This window comes from Pristiophorus japonicus, chromosome 18 (genome assembly GCF_044704955.1).
Source record: "Pristiophorus japonicus isolate sPriJap1 chromosome 18, sPriJap1.hap1, whole genome shotgun sequence".
Lineage (NCBI taxonomy): Eukaryota > Metazoa > Chordata > Chondrichthyes > Pristiophoridae > Pristiophorus > Pristiophorus japonicus.
In genome coordinates this window covers 73,056,329-73,068,367 of record NC_091994.1, presented here as the reverse complement: position 1 = coordinate 73,068,367, position 12,039 = coordinate 73,056,329, and the positions used below count along the sequence as shown (strand labels likewise).

General features: G+C 47.5%; 1 protein-coding gene across 3 annotated transcripts in view; it reads left to right on the top strand.

The window, feature by feature from the left end:
- c18h1orf174 (chromosome 18 C1orf174 homolog) overlaps positions 1 to 12,039 on the top strand; it is a 37,326-nt gene that overhangs the window by 7,257 nt on the left and 18,030 nt on the right. For 2 of the 3 annotated variants that reach the window (XM_070860913.1, XM_070860912.1), the window contains exon 2: positions 5,403 to 5,513. The exons of the other annotated variant lie outside the window; for it this stretch is intronic. In XM_070860913.1, coding sequence (XP_070717014.1) covers positions 5,403 to 5,513 — 111 coding nt within the window. The remainder of the gene's footprint in view (positions 1 to 5,402; positions 5,514 to 12,039) is intronic. 3 annotated transcript variants of the gene reach the window in all.

Here is a 12,039-nt window from a genome sequence, read left to right as displayed (position 1 = left end):
CCAAAAGAAACATTGCACTGTTGACTATTCATGTTTTATTTTTATTTGCAAATTTGCTACAGTTTTTGGCTACTTGCCTGTATCTTTTGCAATGCACTTACAGTCCAGGAAGGCCCCATGTTCAATTCTCATGCTGGTGGGATTTAGCTGATCTAAACCAAAGTGGTAATGGGGACATTATAGTTGACTTCAACTCCTGTGGGTCACAGAAAAGAAAATCAGCCTGGCTTTTCACTCACGATCATTGTACATGCGTGGATATTGGGTGAGGATGGATTCTGATTCTGCTGTGATATCCTCACTAGTTCAATAGCCTTTTGGCACTTACTGTCGAGGTTAACGTGAATAATTGAGCAAGGTGTCAGAGAGCACCTAACAGCCATGCAACCATAGCTCAACAAGGAGACAACATCTCGGATGGAGAGGAGCTAAATTGGCTGAGAGAATTATGAATAAGATACTGTACCAACATGTACACTGGTCTACCAACTTGTTATGCTTCACTTATGTTGAGGTAGTTAACACCCTGCGATAGATCAGAATCTTTCTGTATGGGGAGAACAGACGCACCAACGTTAACGTCCTCGACCAGGCCAACATCCCCAGCATTGAAGCACTGACCACACTTGATCAGCTCCATTGGGCAGGCCATATTGTCCGCATGCCAGACACGAGGCTCCCAAAGCAAGCGCTCTACTCGGAACTCCTTCACGACAAGCGAGTCAAAGGTGGCCAGAGGAAACGTTACAAGGACACCCTCAAAGCCTCCCTGATAAAGTGCAACATCCCCACCGACACCTGGGAGTCCCTGGCCAAAGACCGCCCTAAGTGGAGGAAGTGCATCCAGGAGAGCGCTGAGCACCTCGAGTCTCATCGCCGAGAGCATGCAGAAATCAAGCGCAGGCAGCGGAAAGAGTGTGCGACAAACCAGTCCCACCCACCCTTTCTCTCAACGGCTATCTGTCCCACCTGTGACAGGGACTGTGGTTCTTGTATTGGACTGTTCAGTGACTTAAGGACTCATTTTTAGAGTGGAAGCAAGTCTTCCTTGATTCCGAGGGATTACCTATGATGGGTATGGGGAACTGCAGGCCCACACCTGTGTCTCACCAACCCCAAGGCTCTGAACATTATTGATGGGGTTCCGCAGGGCTCAGTACTAGGTCCCTTGCTTTTTGTGATACACGTCAACGATCTAGACTTAAATATAGGGGGTATGATTAAGAAGTTTGCAGATGATACTAAAGTCGGCTGTGTGGTTGATAATGATGAAGAAAGCTGCTGACTGCGGGAAGATATCAATCAACTTAGTCAGGTGGGCAGAACAGTGGCAAGTGGAATTTAATCCAGAGAAGTGTGAGGTAATGCATTTTTGGAGGGCTAACAAGGAAAGGGAATACACATTAAATGGTAGGACACTGAGAAGTGTAGAGAAACAAAGGGACCTTGGAGTGCATGTCCATAGATCCCTGAAATTAGCAGGCCAGGTAGATAAGGTGGTTATGAAGGCATACGGAATGTTTGCCTTTATTAGCCGAGGCATAGAATATGAGGGGAGGGGCGGGGTTTTATGCTTGAACTGTATAAAACACTGGTTCGGCCACAGCTGGAGTACTGCGTGCAGTTCTGGTCACCGCATTACAGGAATGACGTGATTGCACTGGGGAGGTACAGAGGAGATTTATGAGGATGTTGCCGGGAGTGGAGAATCTAAGCTATGAGGACAGATTAGATAGGCTGGATTTGTTTTCATTGGAACACAGGAGACTGAGGGGAGACCTCATTGAGTTGTATAAAATTATGAGAGGCCTAGGTATAGTGGATAGAAAGGACCTATTTCCCTTAGCAGAGGGGTCAACAACTAGGGGGCATACATTTAAAGTAATTGGTAGACGGTTTAGAGGGGATTTGAGGGGAAATTTCTTCACGCAGAGAGTTATGGGGGTCTGGTAATCACCACCTGAAAGGGTGGTAGAGGCAGAAACCCTTACCATATTTAAAAAGTATTTGGATGTGTTCCTGAAGTGCCGTAACCTGCAGGGTTACGGACCGAGAGCTGGAAAGAGGGATTAGGCTGGTTAGCCTCTTGTTGGCCGGCATGGACACAATGGGCCGAAATGGCCTCCTTCCGTGCTGTAAACTTCTATGATTCTATATTACCTTTTGTAACTTTTTAATTATATTGTAACAAAAAAAATGAGTGCTTTCTTTACTTTAACACTTAAAATTTAATCAAAGTGCAAAATGTTGCAGGTCATTTTGTTTTCAATTCCCATCAGACGCGCACAATTTGTAAAAAGCTTGATGCATAATAAAAATATTGGAACATACTGTGAAAGATATTGACACTTCATAACTCGTAACATCTGTTACATGAATGATTGTGGAAGTGATCCTCCTGAATGATACACAGTGAAACCTGATCAGAGAATATGACGAGGACAGATTGAAATTGTTGCACAAGAGTTGGGGATAAAATTGGACTTTGAAAGATATTGATACTAACTTTTTAACTGTATAATATACAGTATCCTGAAATTAAAGTGCCGGAAAGTTTTAATATTTTTAAAATCGAGACGTACTTATGTTGCAAGAATGGCAAGAATGTCGTAAAGGGCACGCCAACAGGTGAAGACGATGGAGATGCGGATGAACAGGACCCCATTTATTTATCACGACCAACGGCATCTGCACCCAAACATTTGATCAACAAAGCCTTTATGCACTCCAAGGGATCGGAGGCCGAAACGGTTTCAATTGGTCCTCCTTCGGATCCCGGTACACACGATGAGGGTGCTAGGATAGAGCCATCTTGCGACTGTGATAGCCCAGTAGGCATCACAATCTATTGCCCCACCGACTGCTTGTTCTGCCAAGTTTGTAACGAGGCATATCAAACCATCTGGTTGTTCAGAGTCCACCTCCAGAACAAACACCAACTCAAGTCTTTTAAGACCATAGTCGCCAAATGCAGTAAATCTGGCGAATACAGATTCATCGCCTGCCATTTCGCCAAATGAAAAGACACGGGGCCGCCTGAGCTAGAAGGCAGTTTCTCGTGCGAGGGATGTGAGGCCAAATTCTCTACCCAAGGTGGCCTCAGCCAGCACGAGAGACATGAGCATCCTACCATAAAGAATGAGAAATGAATAAGAGCTCTCATCTCCCATAAAAAAACCTGGTAGAAAAGACTACCTGTGGTCGGAGGAGGAGGAGGAGGAAACAACTTTACTTGCAAAACTGGAAATACAGTCCCAGGGCTACCGTAATATAAACAAAGAAATAGGCAGCATTCTGAAATCCAAAAGTAACAGATTTCAGACAAACGCCGTGCCCTCCGGAAAGCGGCTGAAAGAGCGGAAATGACAGCATTAGCCGCCGAGGCTATCGCCCACTCTGACCAACCCACCATGTTACAGGTCCGGCACAGGATACAGCACCCTGTGAGACACCCCTCGACACATAGAACAATCATTCTGAGAATGTGGGATTAAATATGAACCCTAAGAAGACTGCTGGGTTCCACTTTGTATGTAAGGTTAAGACCTTCCTATATAACCACTGTGAGAATTGGTAGCTTAATGGGAACTCCGTATGCTACATTCCACTCTCCTCCCCCCCCCCCCCCCCGCCCCCCCCGGAGTTCCCATATGCTATATGCCCCCCTGGAGAAACGGAGAAGTACCTGGGTGCTCGGATAGATCCATGGGTGGGTGTTGCCGATGACAACTGGGCCGATATACTTGAAAGAAGCCAAACTAAAGCCCACGCAAAAACTTGAGCTTCTGAAAATGCACATAATTCCTAGGATTTCCCATCACCTTATCCTTGCGGAGGCCTCTCAAAATACCCTTACAATGCTTGATCAACTAATTAAAAAGGCCGTGAAGGAAATACTACACTTCCAGCTGACGTTGCTGACGGAATCCTGTGCTCTGCCAACAGGGATGGTGGCCTGGGTCGACCAAATCACATCAGCCGTCATCAGAAAGTTCAAGGCGCAGGAGCTGTCTGGCGATGAAGTGATCCAGTCATCCTTTAAATTCTATCGCGAAAGTACAACATAATTTCCAAACTCAGGAACCTGAAGGCCCTCGGGGAGCTGGAGGAGTTCCTGAAAGGAAAGTTAGGCAGCAACCTGGCCCTCGGCCCTGAAGACGCCTTGGCCACAGGCAGCAAAATCAAACCTAGGAACTGGTATAAAAGCTGGAGGGAATGGGAGTTTGAAAGGTGGGTGAACATCCCAGACCAAGGCTTCGGCATCCGATATTACCAGAAGGACAGGATCTCCAACTCATGGACCATCTCCTTCCATGGCCTAACACAATCCCGATTTATCAAAGGGTTGTTACTGAGATGTAATCTCTATCCCACCAGATGCACACTCTGCTATGGTCGAGCTAACATTGATTAAAACCTGTAGGAAATGTGACTGAGCAAGAGAGACCTGAGCCCATATCTCTGGGAGGTGCCAGCAATCAAGAATGTTACAATAAAGCGCCATAATAAGATCCTAGACCGCCTAAAAGACCTGGTGGGCCAATATGGATGGACATCATTCGTAGAACCAAGGATCACCTCACCTTACGGTGCTCTATGAAAACCCAATATTATATTCAAGAAGGAATCAGAAATCGCGGTAGTAGATGTCACTGTCAGGTGGGAAGACAACAACATGATGCTTGAAAATGCATGGGATGAGAAGGTGACAAAATATGGCCATTTGACACCGCAGGCCATAGACCTAACAAAAGGCACCTCCATCAAATATTTTGGCTTTGTTATGGGGACCAGGGGCAAGTGGTTGAATAGGAACAACTCACTCATGCAATATTTAAAAATCGAGAGGTTCACTTCTTGCTGATGCTAAAGTTATATTGTATAGGTTGAACCTCTCTGGTCCGGCACCCTTGAGACCTGACTGGTGCTGAAACACGGAATTTTCTGAACCACGGGAGGTCAATGCTGGTGATCGCTGAGTGAGTGAGGAGAGGCAGGGAATGTTGGTGATTCGGCATTTCTCTGTCTGTCTCGGCTCTGACACCCCTTCACTGCGCCGTCAAATCCTACAATTCCACAATGAGGAAGCAGAGTGAGATACTGAGCATCGCTGGAGCGCTCAACAGTGAGCTCCCAGCCCAGGCCCAGGAAAGCAACAGTTCTGCACTAATGCTGAACCACGGCTGTTTCCGGATCAGAGAGTCCCGGACCAGAGAGATTCGACTTGTACAATGCATCCGCAATTACTGTTTCAGGATAAAATCTGTATGTGCTTCTCAAATCTTGTATTATCACAGATTAACCTTGAGTGTTTTCTGACATATGTAGATGTATAGTATGCAGATATACCTTGGTAAAGTATTGCTTCGGTTATAATAAATTTACCAAACATCTTGTTTAAGGTTGGAATTCGCCGTTCAGCACGTATTAGGAATAGGGAGCTCTGTGCTGCAGCATCCAACATCTCCAAACAGGATGTCAAGGATGACGGTTCAATGCAGGAACCACCCATGGTAAGAAAAATGGCAACGTGTCCACTTAATCTTTCCACTGGCACAAATCTATATCTACGAACTAATGGAACTTATTACAACAGCAACAAGTTGCGCATATAGCATCTTTAATATAGTAAAAACGTCCCAAGAAGCGTTATCAGACAAAGTTTGGCACCGAACCACATAGAGATATTAGGACATGTGATCAAAAGCTTGTTAAAAGAGCAAGGTTTTAAGGAACTATTTGAAGAAGGAGAGAGAGACGGAGGTTTAGAGAGGGAATTCCAGAATTTAGGACTTGGGCAGCTGAAGGCACAGCCACCAATAGCGGAGCAAAGGAAATCAAGCATGCGCAAGAGGCCAGAATTGGAGGAATGCAGAGATCTCGGAGGGTTGTAGGGCTGGAGGAGGTTATAGAGATAGGGCGAGTTGAGGCCATGGAGGGATTTGAACACCAGAATGAGAATTTTAAAATCGAAGCATTGCTGGACCGGGAGCCAGTATAGGGGTAATGTATGAACAGGACTTGGTGCGAGTTAGGATACAGGCAGCAGAATTCTGGAGAGCTTGAGTTAATGGAGGGTGAAAGATGGGAGGCCGGCCAGGAGAGCATTGGAATGGTCGAATTTGGAGGTAACAAAAGCATGGATGAAGGTTGCAGGGGCAGAACCCGACGATATTTAAGGTAAAATTAGACAGTCTTGGTGATTGGGAGGATATGGGGTTGGAAGCTCAGCTCAGGGTCAAATAGGGTGACGAGGTTGTGAATAGTCCAGTTTAGCCTCGGACAGTGGCCAGGGAGGAGGAATGGAATCTGTGGCTAGGAAACGGAGTTTGTGGTTGTGCTTCTAACTTGCCCACCAGATCTTGTCCACTTGCCATACGCCCATCAGCCTCTACTCTCTCACCAGGTCCTTTCTAACTGTCTTTGGCCAGTGTGGATTATTGTGTACACCTGCCTCCATTGATTTCACCATTAAAGCTAACTTGAAAAAAGAAGCCTTTAATAAAATTGGATTTAATTAAAGAAGACAATGGTTTTAGTCCTCTTAATATTTAATTGGAGGAAATTTGTGCGCATCCAGTACTGACTGTCGAACAAGCAGCTTGACAAATCGGAAGCAGTGGAGGAGTAGAGAGAGGTGGTGGTGAGGTAGAGCTGTGGGTGTCGTCAGCGTACATCTGGAATCTAATGTGTTTTCGGATAATATCGCGGAGGGACAGCATGCAGATGAGAAATGGGAGGGCCTTGAGGTAACAGTGCGGGAGCAGGAAGGGAAGCCATTGCAGGAGATTCTCTGACTATGACTGGACAGAAAGGAATGGAACGAGGTGAGGGCAACCCCACACAGCTGCACAACGGAGGAGTAGTGTTGGAGGAGGATGGTGTGGCCAACTGTCGAGGGCTGAAGACAGATAGAGAAGGATGAAGAGGGATAGTGCACTATGGTCACAGTCACATAGGATGTCATTTAAGACTTTGATAAGGGTCGTTTTAGTGCTGTGGCATGGACGGAATCCTGCTTTTGGAGTGGTTCAAAAATGGACTTGCAGTCCTGTGTGCTGGTCCTGGTGCTAATCGGCACTGTGACTGAAAAGGCCTGGGGTTTAAAGGGGCCTCACTGCTTACCGTGTGGTCACTGCCCAGCGAGCCCCGGTCATCAGAATGAATTCCGAGTGACCATCAGGTTGAGGTAAAGTCTTCCGGTTATAGCTTTTGGCGGGGGATGGATTTGGGAGGTGCCAAGACGTTCAAGAACTTTGGAGAAGAAAGTGAGGTTGGAGATGGGATGGTAGTTTGCAAGGACAGCGGAGTCAAGGGTAGGTTATTTGAGGAGGGCGTGATGCGATGATGGCAGATTTGAACGGGAGGGGAAGTACCTGAGGAGAGGGTAGCATTAACACTATCAGCTAACATGGTTTTCAGGAAGGGAAGTTGGTGGTCAACAGTTCGGTGGGAATAGGGTCGAGGAAGCAGGAGATTGGTCTCATGGACAGGGTGAGCTTGGAGAGGGTAGATGGGGAGATAGAAAAACAACTGGAGGCAGATGCAAGTTCAGGGCTAGGGCAAGGGGGGAAGTTTGGCCCAGTGGGGGAGGGAGTGAGGGAGGGAAGCGACAGAGGGAGCTGAACAGATGGTCTCAATCTTAGTTGACGAAGAAGTCCAGAAGCTCCTCGCACTTGTTGGAGGTGAGAGTGAAGGGGCAGGGTGGAAAGATTTAGAAGGACTGTTTGTAGTGGAGAAGAGAAGCTGGGGGTATGATGAATGATGAAACCAGTTGTCCACCTTAAACGATTAAGTTTGCGTCCCTTAAGAGAGTGGAGATGGGGGTCCATACCAGGGGGAACCAATAACCCTGTTGGATGAGATAATATTCAGTGAGGCATTCCTGTAAAACTTTAGCAACTGACATGCCAGGTTTAATGAATTTATTCCTTTGCCTTTTTCTTCAGTCCTTGATTTCCTCAGTATACATACCTCCTATTATAGCGAGGGTGTGTGTCCAACTGTCTCCCTGGTCTTGAACATTGCTGTTCTGAGCTGGCCACTGTCCAACATTAGCCAGGGGACAACACTCCTGTTGCCTTCCTCCCTCTTCCCACAATAGTACAGAGAAATTAGTAATCTCGTGAAGGGTTGGAAAGAGAATTAAACCTGTGCCCTTCCGTTGCCATGGCATCATGCATTAATGATCCAACACGCTGTAGTACTGTGCCACCTTCAATTTATTCACGTTGGCTGTGGAAACTTTTTAGAAAACTTTTCAGTGAAAAAAATACTGTAATTGTTGGAAATCGCTACCCAGTGACTAAAACTGAACAACCTGGGCCCAACCATTCATAGAATCATAGAATGGTTACAGCTCAGAAGGAGGCCATTCAGCCCGTTGAGCCCGTGCCAGCTCTCTGCAAGAGCACTTCAGCTAGTCCACTCCCCCGCCCTTTCCACACAGCCCTCCAAATGATTTTCCTTCAGGTTCTTATCCAATTCCCTTTTGAAAGCCACGATTGAGTCTGCCTCCACCACCCTCTCAGGCAGGGCATTCCAGATCCTAACCACTCGCTGTGTAAAAAAGTTTTTTCTTGTGTTGCCTTTGGTTCTTTGGCCAATCACCTTAAATCTGTGACCTCTGGTTTTCCTTCCGCCAATGGGAACAGTTTGTCTCTATCTGCTCTGTCCAGACCCCTCATGATTTTGAACACCTCTATCAAATCTCCTCTCAATCTCCTCTGCTCTAAGGTAAACAACCCCAGCTTCTCCAATCTATCCACGTAACTGAAGTCCCTCATTCCTGGAATAATTCTCGTAAATCTTTTCTGCACCCTCTCTTAAGGCCTTCACATCCTTCCTGAAGTGCGGTGCCCAGAATTGAACACAATGCTCCAGTTGAGGTCGAACCAGTGTTTGAAACGTGACCATCATATTGCCTCGCTTTTGTACTCTTTCCCTCTATTCATGAAGCCCAGGATCCTGTTGGCTTTTTAAACTGTTTTCTCAACCTGTCCTGCCACCATCAACGATTTGTGCACAAATACTTCTAGGTTTCTCTGTTCATGCAATCCCTTTAGGATTGTACCCTTTAGTTTATATTTCCTCTCACATTTTGGTAGAAAGAATATCACTTCACACTTTTCTGCGTTAAATTGCATCAGCCTGTCTATGTCCTGTTGAAGTCTATCACTATCCTCTTCATTGTTTACTGTACTTCCAAGTTTTGTGTCATCTGCAAATTTTGAAATGGTGCCCTGTACATCCATACCCAAGTCAAGAAAAGCAGTGGTCCCAGTACCGACCCCTGGGGAACACCAAAAATAAAAAAGGGAAGGTGGCTCAACCGTGGCTATCAAGGGAAATCAGGGATAGTATTAAAACCAAAGAAGTGGCATACAAATTGGCCAGAAATAGCAGTGAACCCAGGGACTGGGAGAAATTTAGAACTCCGAGGAGGACAAAGGGTTTGATTAGGGCAGGGAAAATAGAGTACGAGAGGAAGCTTGCAGGGAACATTAAAATGGACTGCAAAAGCTTCTATAGATTTGTAAAGAGAAAAAGGTTAGTAAAGATAAACGTAGGTCCCCTGCAGTCCGAATCAGGGGAAGTCATAACTGGGAATAAAGAAATGGCAGACCAATTGAACAAGTACTTTGGTTCGGTATTCACGAAGGAGGACACAAACTTCCGGATATAAAAGCGGTCGGAGGAACTGAGGGAAATCCTTATTAGTTGGGAAATTGTGTTGGGGAAATTGATGGGATTGAAGGCCGATAAATCCCCAGGGCCTGATGGTCTGCATCCCAGAGTACTTAAGGAGATGGCCTTGGAAATAGCGGATGCATTGACAGTCATTTTCCAACATTCCATAGACTCTGGATCAGTTCCTATGGAGTGGAGGGTAGCCAATGTAACCCCACTTTTTAAAAAAGGAGGGAGAGAAAACACGGAATTATGGACCGGTCAGCCTGACATCGGTAGTGGGTAAAATGATGGAATCAATTATTAAGGATGTCATAGCAGCGCATTTGGAAAGAGGTGACATGATAGGTCCAAGTCAGCACGGATTTGTGAAAGGGAAATCATGCTTGACAAATCTTCTGGAATTCTCCCTGTTTCCAATAGAGTGGACAAGGGAGAACCAGTTGATGTGGTATATTTGGACTTTCAGAAGGCTTTCGACAAGGTTCCACACAAGAGATTAATGTGCAAAGTTAAAGCACATGGGACTGGGGGTAGTGTGCTGACGTGGATTGAGAACTGGTTGTCAGACAGGAAGCAAAGAGCAGGAGTAAATGGATACTTTTCAGAATGGCAGGCAGTGACTAGTGGGGTACCGCAAGGTTCTATGCTGGGGCCCCAGCTGTTTACATTGTACATTAATGATTTAGACGAGGGGATTAAATGTAATATCTCCAAATTTGCGGATGACACTAAGTTGTGTGGCAGTGAGCTGCGAGGAGGATGCTATGAGGCTGCAGAGTGACTTGGATAGGTTAGGTGAGTGGACAAATGCATGGCAGATGAAGTATAATGTGGATAAATGTGAGGTTATTCACTTTGGTGGTAAAAACAGAGAGACAGACTATTATCTGAATGGTGACAGATTAGGAAAAGGGGAGGTGCAACGAGACCTGGGTGTCATGGTACATCAGTCATTGAAGGTTGGCGTGCAGGTACAGCAGGCGGTTAAGAAAGCAAATGGCATGTTGGCCTTCATAGCGAGGGGATTTGAGTACAGGGGCAGGGAGGTGTTGCTACAGTTGTACAGGGCCTTGGTGAGGCCACACCTGGAATATTGTGTACAGTTTTGGTCTCCTAACTTGAGGAAGGACATTCTTGCTATTGAGGGAGTGCAGCGAAGGTTTACCAGACTGATTCCCGGGATGGCGGGACTGACATATCAAGAAAGACTGGATCAACTGGGCTTGTATTCACTGGCGTTCAGAAGAATGGGAGGGGATCTCATAGAAACGTTTAAAATTCTGACGGGTTTAGACAGGTTAGATGCAGGAAGAATGTTCCCAATGTTGGGGAAGTCCAGAACCAGGGGTCACAGTCTAAGGATAAGGGGAAAGCCATTTAGGAACGAGATGAGGAGAAACTTCTTCACCCAGACAGTGGTGAACCTGTGGTATTCTCTACCACAGAAAGTTGTTGAAGCCAATTCACTAAATATATTCAAAAAGGAGTTGGATGTCGTCTTTACTACTAGGGGGATCAAGGGGTATGGCGAAAAAGCCGGAATGGGGTACTGAAGTTGCATGTTCAGCCATGAACTCATTGAATGGCGGTGCAGGCTCGAAGGGCCGAATGGCCTACTCCTGCACCTATTTTCTATGGGCCCAAGTTTCGAGCCGTGCCTAGAACGGTGCAGTCCCGACCTGGACGCCCGTTTTTCGCGCCACAAAGTGCGCCTAAAAAAACCCTCCAGATTCTCCACCTCCCTGCAGGTCCTCTGGCCCTCGGCGCAGCGCAGCAGGAGCTGTCGGGGGCGGAGCCAGGTCCCTGCGCTGAAAACAGTGCCTGGACCTCTGCACATGCGCGCTACAGTGGGCGCACAAGTGCAGTAGCTCCAGGCGCCCGAAACTGTGTGGGAGGGGCCGAAGCACGCAGCCCCAGCCCTGGCCGAATGGCCTCACTGGGGCTGCGTGAATAAGGCTCCTCCCAAGGCCAGCGCCTGCTTCCTCCCGACCCGACTCGACTCCCGCATCCCGGCCCCCGCCTCCGGACCGGACCCGACACCCGCTCCCCCGGACCGGACCTGACACCAGCTCCCCCCAGCCCCGCCCCCGGACCGGACCCGACACCCGCTCCCCCCCCCTGCCCCCGGACCGGACCCGACACCTGCCCCTGGACCAGACCCGACACCCGCTCCCCCCGGACCGGATCCAACACCCCACCGGACCCGACCTGACCTCCCTCTCCCTCCCCCCGACCCGAACCGAACCGACCTCCCTCCTACCACCCCCCCGACCCGACCCAACACCACCTGCCTGTAAATCTGGTGCTGGGGACGGGCCCTGCCCTAAGTCTCCGGCCCGGCCCGTT